The sequence below is a fragment of the Buceros rhinoceros genome, unplaced genomic scaffold (genome assembly GCF_000710305.1).
Source record: "Buceros rhinoceros silvestris isolate BGI_N320 unplaced genomic scaffold, ASM71030v1 scaffold16356, whole genome shotgun sequence".
NCBI lineage: Eukaryota > Metazoa > Chordata > Aves > Bucerotiformes > Bucerotidae > Buceros > Buceros rhinoceros.
Window position 1 is genome coordinate 12217 of NW_010417103.1, and position 15597 is coordinate 27813.

General features: G+C 42.2%; 1 protein-coding gene across 1 annotated transcript in view; it reads right to left on the reverse strand.

Moving 5' to 3' along the window:
• Positions 1-4353: 4353 nt before the first annotated feature.
• The window catches only part of SCG5 (secretogranin V (7B2 protein)), a 28633-nt gene continuing 17389 nt past the window's right edge, over positions 4354-15597 (reverse strand). The window contains exons 4-6 of the mRNA XM_010138076.1: positions 15536-15597; positions 8966-9019; positions 4354-5214 (exon numbers count right to left, since the gene is read on the reverse strand). The exon at positions 15536-15597 is cut by the window's right edge and continues 4 nt beyond it. Coding sequence (XP_010136378.1) covers positions 5119-5214; positions 8966-9019; positions 15536-15597 — 212 coding nt within the window. The 3' untranslated portion in view covers positions 4354-5118. The remainder of the gene's footprint in view (positions 5215-8965; positions 9020-15535) is intronic.

Here is a 15597-nt window from a genome sequence, read left to right on the forward strand (position 1 = left end):
GCTGTCTCTGATCCCTTCCCCACCCCTGCCCCACATAGAAAAATAGACCTTACTAGTCAAACAGGAGGGTTTTTTAAGTTCGTTTAGTTCCAGTTGGTAATGCTGCTGCCATGACACTCCCATCATTTAAAGTTTGCTATGCTCGCATGCGTTGAACACACAGCTAGCGGCTCTTCCAACCCTCAGGAGCCGTGTAATCGCAGCGAAGCAGGTAGTGTAACAACTAACGCGAACACAAACTGATGCTACATACTTCCTTCTCATGATGAATTCGGATGATGGAGTTCAGTGCCATTCTTCACGTAACAGTAGCGGCTTGACTGTGGTAGACCTGGACCATGCGTCTACTTGGAAAGTTATTCATTTAACCCTTTCATTGATCATATTTGGAAATCCTTGCTTAGGACCCGATCCTGGCCAGTCGGCCGTATTTGGTGCTCTTCATGATGGCAATTCCACTCTCTACTTCTACATTTCCATTTAGTTTTTCTTTAGTTGTAAGTAGGTCATTGTCAGTGGCTGACTACTTCAGGGGAGCTCATTGCCTTTGCTCATGGTTGGAATCTGCCTTTGGCTCTAGACACCACAAACAGGCAGACCTTTCAAGGAACCTGGTAATCTTTCTTGAAAAAGAAGACTTATTATTTGAGATAATTCCTGAACATGTTACTTGTTTAAGGATAATGAAGGTAATTGCAAAATCTTTTAATGTATGTGTATATATACATGTGGCAATGGCTTCAGCATGCTCTGTTTGGGTTTTGTTGCTGCTGTCTTTTCTTTAAGGCATATCAGATTACTGTCCTATTTGTATCAAGCATGGTGGAAATATAATTCAACCTTATTGTCAACTCCGCTAGCCTGAAGCCTTGGATTCAGGTGTCTCAAAATTGGAGACAATGTCCTCTGATTCCCTGTTAGCCTTGAGAGCTTCTGGCTTGGATGGAGAGGTACTTCAAATCTTCCCAGGAGCACACCCAGCTACTAAAACTGAACACCCTCAACTTCCCTATGAGTCGCATGAAGCTGTACTTTCCTTGGACTTTTTAAATTTTTGTGCGGTCATGGTAGCATCTTCTGAATCTTCCTACCTTCTCCTTCCATAAATCTGAGTCTGAGATTTTGATTGAAAAGTTATCTTTGAATTCGTTGTCCTAATGATCCAGATAGAGTTGCATGTAAAAAAAGAAGTACTTGCATAAAAATTAATTCACTGGACAAGTGTTATGGCATTACAAATGATTTGAGAGTTGCTTTAGTGAGCTTATCAGCAATGAGGCCAGAAGATTGGAAGTTTGTTTTGGGTTGGTGGTGTTTTGGGCTTTTTTTGAACATTATTTAAACGTTCAAAAATTTGTTTTTGTCCTGTATGAAAGTGAAAACGAAGACTTTGCAAAGACTCTCACACGCCTATTTGTGAGAGGCCTGATTTGAGGGCATGGACTCAAGTCTTCTCTTCATTGTAAAAAAAATTACTTGCCTTTATCCCCAACTCCTGACATTTTTAAACAAAGGTTCTTGAGTGCTACTTTGCCCACAGTGAACCCCAGAACTTAATTGACTTGGTAGTCATCTCTCTGCTTGTGTCCTTGCTTGTTTAACAGATGAAGAAATGCTTCATCACGTTGATAAAATACAGTTTAAATCAGCTTCACTTACTGCCCTGTAAGTGGCTCTTGGGACTCTGACATCAGATTCCCAGAAGTTGTTCCGAGCTCCTTCAGTTTGCTCACCGAGCTGCTGAACAGATGAGTGGCATGGTTTTGTTAGGTGAACGCAAATGGGCCAATAAAACGAAGCATATCACTATTTCCCCTCCTAAACAAGCATTTTTACATTCCTTTATTCTGTGCTTTGATCTCTTGATAGTCTTTACTACGGAGTGTACTGTCAGACTGTATGAATCTTTTGAAAAGCGTGTGTTACGTTTGTATGTATGTGTAAGTACATATATATATGCACACATGCACTCCTCAGAGCAAGTTCTGTCACAAACCTGCTCAGTTACACAGTGGGTTTTTTTTTTTTTAAACTAGGGTTATAAATATTTCTTTACCAGACAAACCCGATGTTGCATGGCAATACACTTTATTTTGTATAGCTTCTTTCAAGCACATCGTCACTCAAATACACAGAGGTAATTAACACACTTGCAGATTTTAAAATAATCTTAAAAGTTTTTAATTTAATGAGAATTCTAAGCAACAATTACAAAATACATGCTCCTTAATTCACATGCATCCTAAATGTAAAAGGGTGATTACACCTGTAAGAGCTGAGCAGCTATTTACACTCTCTTAAATATTGGTTTGGTGGAGTGGGCTGTTAGTGAGGGGGTTAGTTGGTATCTTTGTTCATTGATGCTGAAAGACCAGCACCGTGATGTTTCTTTATAAAAAAACTACACAGACATGTTTGGAGTCTCGCTGGAACAGTAGGAGGGATGTTTCTTTGCTTTGTTTTTGGTTTGTGTTTTTTTTTTAATTAACATGGACTCCCAATCCCAGTACAGAGAGGCAGCTCTACTCTGAAACTGAAATTAGAATAATTAATCTCATTATCATGGTGTAATAGCCTATTTCATTAAAATTCCATAATAGCACTGCTGAGTCTTCCTGGCGAAACACTCGACTCGCCTGATGGACTCACCAGATGGCTGCTCACCGCCACGTTTGAGTTCTTCCAGGATACAATTCCTGTAAGACACATCATTGGATTGTGCAGTGTAAAGGGGTTTTTTTGCTTACATTTGAAGACAAAAACATCTCTAAATTTTGTAATTTTTCCTTTGCCTGCTCTGTGCACACCTATCAGAGCCAGGAGGTCAGCTCCTCAGGCCCCACCGGGGTCCCAGCCAGCCACCACGGATCCCCGTGCTGGTCAGTTTGCAGGGCCAGAATATCGCATCCCCACATGGGGTAGAGAGAACTAAAGCACTGCAAGAAAGCAGACATGGGATTTCTGATACTATCAAGCAAGCAATCCTTGGCTTCTCCCCTCTGAAGCCCCCATGTAGTGTACACACCGCCTTTCCTTACGTGCTGGTCCTTACTAAGAGCTTAAAAAGTGACATAAATTACTTGCACGGTTGCTTTGGTTTTGCGATTCAAATGGATTTTACTGGAGCTAGCAAGGACAGAACATAGCTCAGATTACTTAAAAAATATTTATAAGGCAGCTGAGTAGTTGAAACACCGGTTTCTTAGGACTGGAAATCTAGCCTCTGACCAGCTGGAAGCCTTGCAGCAGCACCAGTAGCTGGCTGTGGGCTTAGGTGGGAGGAACGACCAGTTCTGAGGTGCTGGGCATCCATGGCATCCACTTGCGGATTCATGCCACGACACGTAGTTTTTTCTGGTTTTGGAGACAACCTTTGCAACTCCACGACTCATAATGCCTGCATGAAGCCTTAAGGAGGAGTGCAGGTAGTGAGAAGCAGCTTAAGAAGCAGAGCATAGCGGTTCTCTGGTGTGATGAGCTGGATTCCTCCCATCCCGTTCCAGGCACTGAGGTGGAAGGAGCTCTGCAACTCACAGAAACTCAGTTTTGTGTCACGTGTGAGTATAAATCCCGCTGCGCGGCATACGACTTAGCTTTCTCTTCCAGAATTTTTTTGAAAGAGAAAATAGGATGAATGACATGGTAGTTCAGCCTAGAACGTTACGGAGTTTTGCAAGAGAGGACTGACTCTGCATACGTAATTTATTACAACCTCCTAAGTGCTGGGATAGAAAAAGCAAATGCCATAGAGACTTATCTGTGCCATCCTGTTTTCTTTCATCTGATGTAGACAGGACCTTTAGTTTCTATTAGTTTCTTCACTTTTTTGTAAGGGGTCATCAGTATTTTACTGTGTCTTTCTGTAGGATGGGGAAGGAATTTTTTTTTTCTATAGATTTTAAGTTCAAAGCTGTGAGCCGATGTTTTTCATAACTACAATGCCACATGCACATGGCTTGAAATATTTCAGATGCACCCTGAAAATAAAAAAAATAGTAGTAGTAGTATAGTAGTATACTATAGTAGTATAGTAGTAGTATAGGAGAATATAAAATGGTAGTTTTATATTCGCCTATACTACTATAAAATATAAAATGGTAGTTTTATATTCTTATCATGCAGAAAGGGAGAGCTCAGTTTGCTGCAATACAAAGTTCTTGAATCTCCTAGGGGCAAAAAGGCAATTTAAGCTTCCTGGAGCAACTTCAACAGCAGTGACAGCTACCAGCGTTACTGGAGCGTCATAGTTTTTCGTTAAGATCATCAACCGTACTGCCCTTCATGTCCTGGATTTAGATTCAGAAAATGTTGACACAACCTTATTAACACATCTTCACTCATAATATCCCAGAGACACGTAGTTTAAGCACGTTATAATGTGCAAGCGCTGCTGTTAGTGAGAAAAAGAACGGGGGGGAGATGAATTTCCACACAGCAGTACCACTGATAAAGAAGAAAGATGGGCAAGCGTTCGGGAAAGCTGTGGACGTGGAACGATTAAAACCAACAGAAAAATATTCCAGTGGACAGAGTCAAAAAGGAGGTCTTTAATTTTTAAATTTGCGCAGCCATAACCGAGACAAATGAGCCTCTGAAATATTTTGGAAAATGTCACTTTGCAAACCTTGTAGATTGCTTAAATGTTTATTAAAATGGAACAAAAGCCAAAATTCTCTGTGTAGAATAAATACTTTGTCTTTGCTAAGTAACAGTATTTGTGAACAAAACATAAAACTGTAATTTTCATGTGTCAAACATAGTAACATTTAAGATTAAATGTTGGAGTCAGACTGGTTTTTTTTTTTAACGTCTTCTTATTTACAAGCTGCTCATTAAGACCATTTACCTCACGTTAGCTATTAAAATGACTAACATTTTTAAAGTTTGCTCCATGACTGAAATAAAAACAACAGAAATGTCCTTTTACCATAACTTAACAAAAAGCAGAACCATATTTTCGTTATCTAGGAGAACATACTGTTACAAATACAGCTGTTTTTCATCTACAATTATATAAATAATAAACATGCTGCCATTCACAAGGATTTTAATAGATATAAGCAATATTACGATCTAGCAGAGGATGGCACGAGTTTTCATCATTCATTTTTATTGCCCTTATTCGGGACCCTTGTCTTCATCTGAAAAATGTGGAACAGACTTCTTTGCTACAACATTATCCAGTCGCTGTCCTTGCAGGTACGGATTCACGCTCTGAAAAAGTTTAAAATCATTTATGCTTATTAGAAAGAGCAAAACATATGAAAGGTAACTAGGATTCATGGATATATTTATGTATTTCTTATCTGTCAAATACTTGCAGACTGGAAAAAAAAAATTGTTCCCAGGGAGTCAATCTAGAAGTGGATTGGTGTTTTGTTTTCTATTATTTTTTGTGCAGGAATTTAATGCCATCCACTAAAATGAATAGAAGCAACGGAGGGCTATCGCGAATACCCTGAGAACAGTCTGAATTCAACACTGTCTTTTTGCTCCGCTCCTCCTTTCCTCAGCAGAGAGGCAGCAGCACATCTAACTCCCTAATTCCTGAGGCAGGACAGCACTTGTTAGAGAAGTGCAGGTGAGCCTTATCTTCAATCGCTAGCCCCTAATGGCCCTTATGCAGGGACCAGGACCCCATCTTGGACCAGAACCTCTCCTGCAGCCCATCTCCCCTCCAGGAAACCCCTCCTCACTTCCTCTCTTGATGCCGAGATAAAAAACCGCTGGCACAGAAGCAGAGCCAAGCAAGGTTTTGGCATAGGAAATGGCTCTCCTGCCACTGCCAGAACAAGGGAATGCTGGAAAGAAGATCCCCGGAGAGGGTTTAACTTCACTCTGCGCCGTACAAACAGCACAACGTGAGACTGAAGATGAACAGATCCTGTCTCAACACTGTTTGGAGATCACAGTAATGTGGAAAGCCTATGCTTGAATTTTATCCATACCATGGATAAATAATGGAATAAAATGTATTTACTGCACCTGCAAGTATCAAGCAGTTTAGTGGAGCTTCAGAATCGACTGAAATACTATTTACACCCACTTTCAGTCCTTTTACAGTGTTAGTGTAAACAAAATTCAAGTGTATACTTTGTCCTTCACAGATACAGACACAAACTCTAGTGTGCCGGGTTCTGAAGCCAACAACAATTGTTTGCCTAAGGACAAACTTTGGAGGAATGCAAATTTTCCAGTATCTCCCGACTCTTGTCAGGCTGGCTGTATCATACAAATTACTTTTCTTGAGATACTTCTGTTTCTTTCACCAAAATGTAGGAGTTCAAAACTAAGCAAAAAAAAAAAAAAAAGAAAAAGTTTTTAAAATAGGCATGAAATACTTATTTTCAAATATCCCAAGTATTTGTTAAGTCTTTGGAAAAGATTTGGGGTTTGTCTGTCTTCGAGTTTAAGCCCTTGGGTTTCTCCAGATTTGCAGACACTATCATGAATACTTAATCATAGCACAGAGCAGCTTTTTTTTGCTTTCTCATGTTGCTTTTTGAGTGCTTTGCCTGCTTTAAGTGAAAATGTAAAAATATTAAGAACCAGAAATGAATATGAAAAAAATCTTTGAAAATAAAACTAATGCCAATTTAATGCTTTAAATTGTTAAAAACAAGACACATGTAAATGATTTGTTTGTGTTTGTATAAAGAAGTTCTGTTTAATGTTAAATTAGTGAAATTCAGCTGTTGCATAAACTTCTAGGAATTATTTTAAGATTCTTAGGAAGATTAATTGGTCTTTTTTTTGGAATGGTACTTGCTTGCTACTTTTTGAACTAAAGTACAAGCGAATGAGAATACAGAAAAATTTGAACCCTTCTCAACCAGCAAAAAGAAAACACAAATTATAACGCAGAAGTTTTGGCTGATGTGGCCCAGATCTGTTTAATCCTATACAGCTGTGCCGGGCGCAGAGCGCGGCGGTTCCCGAGTACCTTGGTGCACAGCTCGGAGCCCAGGGGTGGCAGAGGCTCTCCTGCCACGCTCAGGATCCTGGATTCTGGACAGGGCTGGGCTTGTGCACAATGAGCGAGTTAAGGAAAAGAATCGCTAGTGAAGTTAGAGGTCACTGGCGGCTTCCTTGTCCCGTACGAAAAGGTAACACGGCAGCCAGTGGTAACTACGTCCCTTTGCTCTACAGGCTGGTCGGGTGTACGTATGCCTGTATGTGTGTTTATATACATACATGAACGTACGTGCACATACACACACACCAAGAACCTGTAGTTTCGTAGACCCCAGTAGTGCCTCTGTGACTGTTCCGCTACAGCACCGGACAGACACACCAGCACAGTGACTGTGCTCACAGTTACACAGGGCTTGTGTTAAGCTAAATTTGGGACGTTCTGACCCAAAAGACCAGTCTGTTGCCAGAAGCTGTCCTCACTAAACCCTCTGTCTGTGCCACAGCTCATGGGGGAGCGGCAGGGACAGCAGAAGGCAGGAGGGGAATCCAGGGGGCTTTTTGATTTCTGGAGAAACACACTCTGCTGCTGACAGCTCGAGCTTACCCTTCTGTGGGAAAGTGAGAATGCTGAATTGGCCACTAAAGCATTGGTAATCATTACAGTATCACTCTCAAAACAATAAAATACTTTAAATTATCACGAATTTACCATCAAGGGCCGTGGCTGCGTGAAGAAAATCAACCTGCTGCAGAGCAAGAAGCTGAAGCTTTACCTCCCAAAGGCTGGGCTACCCCTGGCCCTGTGGCTGTTCCATCTCTTCTTCTTTATTCCTTTTGTGTCCGATTAGGTCAGTCAGCACGCAGACAGAAAATGTTTGGGGTTTTTTTGCCTCCTTTTTTTTTCCCATGTATATATTGCACTGATCTTACACTAACATGCTATTCTAGTTATTAATAAATATCCCACATAACTATTTTCTATTTTTCTGTATTTTTCCATATTTTCTATTTTATTTTCTCTATTTTTAAGAGTAAATTCTACTTTAGAGTTAAAATCAGGTGCCACCCTTCTTCCTTCTTCACCTGCAGTCCCAGAGATCAAATGTAAGTGGGAGGCACAGACTAAGCTCAAGCTCTATCACTAACTTAGGGCTGAGCAGTCCTTATTACCAGTGATGTACGAGTCAGTAAGAAATCAACTAACCTTCTCCCCTTCTAGCAAAAACTTTACGTTTGAGAGTTAAATAAGTCATCTTCACTTAGGTTTCAGTTATTTTAAACCACGTTTACTTCACTTACAGTATAAACCCTGCTGTAATATTTTGAAAAGCTACTTTCTGGCAGCAAGCTAGACTTTTTCTTCTTGTAAAAAATATACAAGCAGCAAAAGCAAAAGCCTTTGACTCTGCCTGAAAGTGATTTTTTGATAAAGGAAAGGCTGACGCTACCAAAAGCAGAGAGGCGGTGGGGAGGTGGACTGTGCAGAGGTCCTCTGGGGTACGGGGATTGCCCGCCTTGGTTCAGGAAGATGAGAACCCGTTGCCCTTTGTCCTTCAAGGAAGTGGGACACAGCGATAGGAGTTTAATCTAAGGTAAATCTAAGAATGTAGGTAAATCAAAATACATCAGCCAGTTGAATTCTACTGTCATTTACACCCAAACCCATACTCACAGGCATGGGTAGTGCTCATTAATTTTAACAATATTTTTAGTAGGAAACTTTTAAGTTCTGTTTTCAGGGCATTTAGATCATTTTAAATGGTTTTATGCAAATAGGATCCATTTAAAAGCACAAGTAAGTTTTTACATTAATGCTCTGCATTGGAGTGCATCTTCTGAAAGCAACGGGCTGTTCAGCAAAATACGTCTTCTACGTGGTGGACAGTCCTGACGCCTGCTGGGGTAGTTTAGCACAGAGATCACCTGCCTTTATCCATAATCGGACGGATAATGCAGATGCATTAGACTAACTCTTCATTTCAACAGTAGGATTTTAATTCTCGTTAGCTGTCTGGATGATACAGGGTCTATAAAGTATTCTGATAGTTACCCTCTTTCTTCTCTTTGGACCACCATTAATCTTCTGAAAGAGTAAATTCTTGCTCTGGAAGGGGAAAAAATGCAGTCATCAAATTCATTACACCTTTCCTTTAAAATACTACATTTGCTGTTACATATTAGCGAGTTTAGAGGACTGTGTAGTTTTACAGAAGAGATAAACCACAAAGAAATACTTGATTGTTCCTGCTAACATGCTGCAGTTCTTCAGGAGCAGTCACAGTCTTAGCAACAATTTAAAAGCCAGTAATTTTCCACTATGCTGCCCTGTATTATCGTGATCCAGCCAATAAGTGCTTCAAGTACATGCTGGTATAATGATACAGACTGGATGTTCCCCATCGTGGGATACATGGTATAAATACAAATATTTAAAATAAATTAAAAAAAAAAGGAAAACAAGAAGAAATAAGAGCAGGAGGGGTAGGAAGCAGGAATCCTGCCTCCAGCACATCTTTCTATATATTTGAGGTGACACAGAACAGGGGCAAAAAATACTTGCTTTACAAGGGATTTTCTAATTCCTTTTAAAACCAGCAATTGGCATCATTCCTATTGTTGTTTTCTTTGCTTCTTCCCTTCCAGATATCAACACTTCCCAGCGCGCAAAGTTCTGCTGAAAGGAGTTCAGCGCCAACTGTTCCTTTGTTTAAGTAGTGCCCTCAATAAAGTTTCTAAAAACCATTTGGTCTATAACATTTTTAATGGCAAACCTTTTAAAAACTGCCAAAAACATCTTGGCAGAAGAGAAAGTTAGGATGATGAGAAAAGAAAAAAGAAAAGAAAAAACCAACACAAAAAAACCCCCCTCTGACCATAGTTTACATAAGTGCATCCACATATTGTTGTATTTCATACAAGTAGTGAATTCTAATAAAGGCTGGAATAACACACACATGCTCAACACATTTTGTTTTAATTGTGCGTTATGGAGAAAAACAAAACCAAACCCTAACCTGAAAATGGAAGGAGAGAAGAATTAGATGTATAAAAGCAGAACACTGTATCAACAAGGCCATTAATTCTGCTATAAACAACTGACCTAACATTGATTATATAAATAGAAAGTGTAATTCTACCACGAGACAAATTCACCAAACACTTCTACCCTCTCTGCAGCCTTGATATGAGAAAAAACAAACATTTTCAAGTGTTACAATGAAATCTGCCAAAATTGTCTGTTTTGTACTTCTCGTGTTCATTAAGCCCCGCATTCACAAGGCCTATCTCTTGCCCAACCTCAGTTATTTTGTCTGCGCTGTGCCAAAAGAGAACAGAGATGAAGTTGGCCGAGGGAGACATTCTTGGCTAGTCATTTATGCAAACTCACTTAAGTTTAACATTTTAACATTTTAAAGAAGCCCTTGGATGCATAAATTATTCTCTTTAGGAAACAAAGCACCACCAGAGCATCTCCTTGTAAACTGTTTGACCTTATGCTTTTCATAAGGGGAAAAATAGTGTTTCTGAAATAAAAAGAATTGCATGACTACTGGAGCTAACACTGCTGTCACTCAGGAAAATTCCTCACAATTGAACTGTTCCTGCGCAGGAAGATCGTATTTTGTTTAGTCTGTTGGGGAATGTTTTAAGACCGTAACTACTACTTCAGCGTTACATGGAGTGCAAAGCAAATGAGGTTATGGAGCATGAGCTAAGAGCGGGCTTGTACAGTAAGAGCAATCCTGAAAATATCTTCCACGGCGTAAGGGCCTGAGCTCATCACCACCAAAATTCACCTGCGAGGTGTCAACCATTCTCATCCCTCACCTAGGAGCTGTTAGTAGCAAAGGCACAGTTTCTCCAGTTAAGATGCACCTCATATGGAGACATGCTGCATGTAAGGTGCTGCTTTCCCCTTACTCCTGGGGCTTCCTTTGCACCCTCCCAGCTACTTGGATTAGGGTACTACAGGTTGGGATTTAGGTAGGAAAAACTCAGAAGTGCTTCCAACCACCTAATACCAGCCAGCGTGACCCTTCGATCGTTCAGACGTCACCGCAACGTCTTTAAGCCAGCAGTAATCAGCAACACTTTAATATGGAGCCACACAATTATTCAGCAAAACTGAAAAGGAAAATGGCATTAGCCAAGGTTCCACCCTTTCAGGAGGGCCTTTTTTTCCCAGTCAATTTACAGTCTTATCGGTGACACCAAGCATGACAATTTCTATTACACCAAGCACACTCTGAATTAAACCGCCTGTACTGTCTGAAATTGAAGAGGAGGACCAAACCTACCGTAACCCATCCTAATAATCACCATTGCCATCCAGATATTTAACAACATCAGTTGCTAAAGAAGGATGCACTTATTGATGCTCACTATAACTGGAGTGGAATAAAATAAAATCTGTTTCAGGTTCCCATTAAAATCAGGAAGCCAGAGACGGTAACTTCTTTAACGAGGAGTTCAACTTTGTCAAATATTTTTATCTCTGCTCTCCATCTCCTTTTCTTTGAACTGCCTTGGATCCCCCCACTGTAGCTGATAAGCAAAACTGGCATTTTTCTACCCTTAAAGAGAGAAATGTTACCTTTTGCTTAGGCAAAAAGAAGGGTTGTGAAAAACATGCTTGCCTTTAATTTCCTATTTGTACTGACAGTGGTGTCAGAAAACAGCTGAACGTGTCTCTTTTTAACCCCTACCTGTGGCAGTGGTTAACACTTTGGGTTTATACGTAAGTGGGATTTAGATGGGTATTGTCAATTATATCTTGTAACCTATCTTTGTGCAAGTCTTCCTGGATGTCAGCAGTGCTGCTTCAGACCATCTGAAGAGTCAAGCTCCACGGTGTGGAAAAGGCAGACTCAAATGTCAAGTAACTTTCTCCTGCAAGGAAAAGTCTGAACTGGAGGGAAAAAAAACCCCAGGAATCTCAGAAACTATAGTTGCACACTAGGGTAGAAACCTCTGTAAGTCCCTCATCTTACTATTCCCACTGTCCCCTCTATGCTTTCCACAGGAGGGTAAAAAAAAGTCTTTGGGGCTGCAAAGAAGAGTATAAGCTGTGTATCTCGCCCTATAAACAAGAGTCTTGCCACAGGGTATCATTTGATATATGGGGAGTGTCCCAAAGGCAGGAAAATTCTTCCTCTTCCCCCCTCTCCTAACCCAGAATATCTTCATCGTGATTTACACATCTGTATCTCCATATGTACTAGCAGTATTTACACGTATCATGGAATCACACACTTTGCTGCACGAGACAGCTCCTAGATTTGTTCTACCCTTACAGAACGCGTCTGCTGTTCACAGGGTACTGCGGAGGTCCCACAGCTTTGCGAGCAGGAAAGACTGTCATCAAAACAAAGCAACCTGTTTCTTTCCCACTATTCATGAACCAGCAGGTCTTTGTTTTTCCTGACCTGCTAATGTAGTTTGGGTTTTACTGTGGTTACTCTAAGGAATGCAGGCTGGCTCCTTGAAAGGACAAGGCAGTGGGAACTGTAACACTGCCTCAACTGCTCCGTGGCAGGAAAAGGCAGGGGAGAAGCTCCCCTGAGAGCTGCGAGCACGCGCCAGCTCGCGCGGGTCCAGGAGACACGCTGGCTCCAAAGGCTTCAGACAGTGGTGACAGCCGAGCGCCTTCACAGCACGCAGGAGTCCGTGGAAATGCTCTCTGTAAATACACAGCCCTCCCAGCCGCCGGGGCGTTTGGTCCTCGGCTCTTCCCCGGCAGCAGCAGGAGCAGGCTGCTGGCGGGCAGCGGGGACTGTGGTGGCCAGGGGCAGTGGGAGGATGAGGATGCAGCCGGTTACCCGCTGGGCAGCTCACCGTCGGCTGTGTTGGTCACTTACAACCTAATCCAGACGACACTAAGCGACCTAAAAGATCTGATCTACTTTCCCTCTCCTTTATAAAGTCTCCAACAGCTAATTTTTAGAGTACTTCTCTGCTCTTATTTATCCAGAGAGATAAAAATAACAAAACCAGCCATAAAACCAGATACCGTTGTATTTATCTTTTTAATGCGCAGTAAGAGACAACGAGGAGGCAATAGGGGCAATTCTGGATCTCAGCAGAACATCTGCTCACGCACATGAGCAGCTGTTTCATCTCTAATCAAAAAGATCAGGAGCTGGCTGCGCTGCAGCTAGATATGATTACTGTCCAGTACCTACCAGTCTGGTTTAACCCCTGGGTGAGCAGCTTTTTTCCCCTGAATTAGTACCGATGGGTGGAGAAATGCAAAATGGCCAGTATTCACTAGCGATTACCTCCCATTTGTGAAGTATAGATGATGCTGGTGACAGCACAGTATGTGCACAATACTGCTGTAGGCCAAAGATTTACAGAAGTGCTTTTCTAGTCTTCAAAATGGAATTATGAAAGTAAATTACTTACAAATAATAAGAAAACTAACAGCATTATCTGGCATAAATAAGCAAGTTCACCATCTGGTGTTTTTAAAATGAAAACCTTTGATGGTAATTACTTAGAATGCAGGATGAGCTTCCAAAATCTGGACTTTTGGCACGATTCTCTCCAGAAATTTAGCGCTCACGTAAGTAATTAAGATGATGAATCTTACACTGGTCCGGTTACGAGCGATGAATCATTGTCTCACAGTGACAGCAGAAGGGGCTGCCAGACGTGTCCGTTTATCGATAGATGCTTACGGAGCCCTGGTTTAGGGCAATAGTGAGTAAAGCGTTATACCCGTGTAAAATGAGATTTCATTATTTGCTCTAGAAACATAAATTATGGCCATTGTTATTGTTCTCCTGGCGCCTGAAGATGGATTTGGGATCGGACGTTTAACTGATGTAATCTAAGATGAAGCAGCAGAGCTCTCTTTGGAGCCTCCAGCCTGCAGAAATGGTCTAGCTGGAATTAGTAAAGCCCATGTACGCTCAGAGCAAGATTTTTTTGCCCTTAGTGTAACTCGTTGCATTTATTCTATGCACATACATAAAAAACCACGTGGGGTTTGCGTTTGGTGCCGTTTTGGCAGCGGGGCAGGAGGCTGCGGGCCTGGCTTCTGTAAGAAACTTCAGAAAAAGCTCCCTTGGTGGCTCCAAGTCGGCCCCACCTCTGGCCAAGGCTGCACCTATCACGCCTCTGTGATAAACGTATTTAAGAGGGGAAACCTGCTGAGCAAGGGCCTTTGGTTTGGGAGCTCGCTTTTGTTTTGTAGGGGTGTAGCACAGAGACAGACAACCATGGGGTCACCCAGGATAGTGAGGAAGGAGGCAGGGAGACTCGCGGAGCAGCCGTTTCCCTTGGGACCATGGTGAGGTGGCAGGCTGAGCCCCTGCAGTCCTCTGAGCTCACCGGTGGAGAGGCCCATGCCGGAGCAGGGGACAGATCCTGAAAAAAGCCGTGACTCCCACGGAGACTCCTCTCCGAGGGGTGAGTTGTCACTGGGAGAACTGCTGCCAGCAGGAGACGCCCATGCTAACTGGAGGGCTGTCTCCTGTGGGAGGGATGCCACACTGCCAAGGGGAGGACTCCGAGGAGTGTTCCCCTTGAAGAAGAGCGAGCAGCAGAAGCAGCATGGAGCAGTGAACTGGGACTGACAGCAACCCCCCCGTCCTCTGCCCCCCTGCACCGAGTGGTGGCAGAGCTGTGCCTGGGAAGAAGGGAGGGGTGGAGGACGGTGTCTTTAAGATGCTGTTGTTTTTCTCGCTGGCCTGCTCTGATTTGGTTGGTGATTGGGTAGTGGTTGTGTTGTTTAAATCAAACTGATTTCACTTCCCCAAGTGAAGCGTGTCTTTTGCCCAAGACCGTAACTGGTGAGTGAACCCTCCCCATCATCCTGACGTTTAAACATTTTGCTGTGTTCTCTCCTTCTGGACTGATAGAGCAACTGCGTGGGGCTTCGTTATCAGCTTGGTTCAAAACGTGACAAACGGGTTTTCAACAGAGTGTAGAGCCCAACCTCAACAGGGGAAGCAGCAGCATTCAGTCCTCCTCACGCCAGTTTAAACATTTTGCTGTGTTCTCTCCTTCTGGACTGATAGAGCAACTGCGTGGGGCTTCGTTATCAGCTTGGTTCAAAACGTGACAAACGGGTTTTCAACAGAGTGTAGTGCCCAACCTCAACAGGGGAAGCAGCAGCATCAAGTCCTCCTCACGCCAGGGAGGATTCCGTAGAGCGAGTTGTCTGGGCCTAGATGTTTTCTGGTGTTTAGGTACTGCTGCACTCCATTTATTTTTTTTTTTTAAGCATCTAAGTAGCTGAGCAGTGAGTAGTCACTGAACCTGGATAATTTTTCAAATTAGAGCCCTGTTATGTTTTGAAATGTTGTGATAAAATCTGCTCTGATTTTGGTTACGCATTCACTGAGGTTGGAAATGTGGTCAAGCACGTACATAGTTGTCATGCCTAGGGACAGGTAACAAGACAAGGCTTTCTACTTTCTATTTTTTATCAATCACAGGCATTATTTCCATATTTTTAAGGGCAAGTTCACCTTTTTGCTAAGCTTCTCTAAGGGTGACAATTTTTTCCAGCAACAAGCACAATATCCTTTTTGTGGTTTTACTGTGGTTTTACAGATCCCTGGCAATACCCAGTTTCACATGCAGCAAAAATAAGCGAGACGCACGTACTCACCCACTTGCCCACGTTGGGATAGTCATGCTCCGGGTCGAAAAGGTGTTGGTGCAGCTGGTATT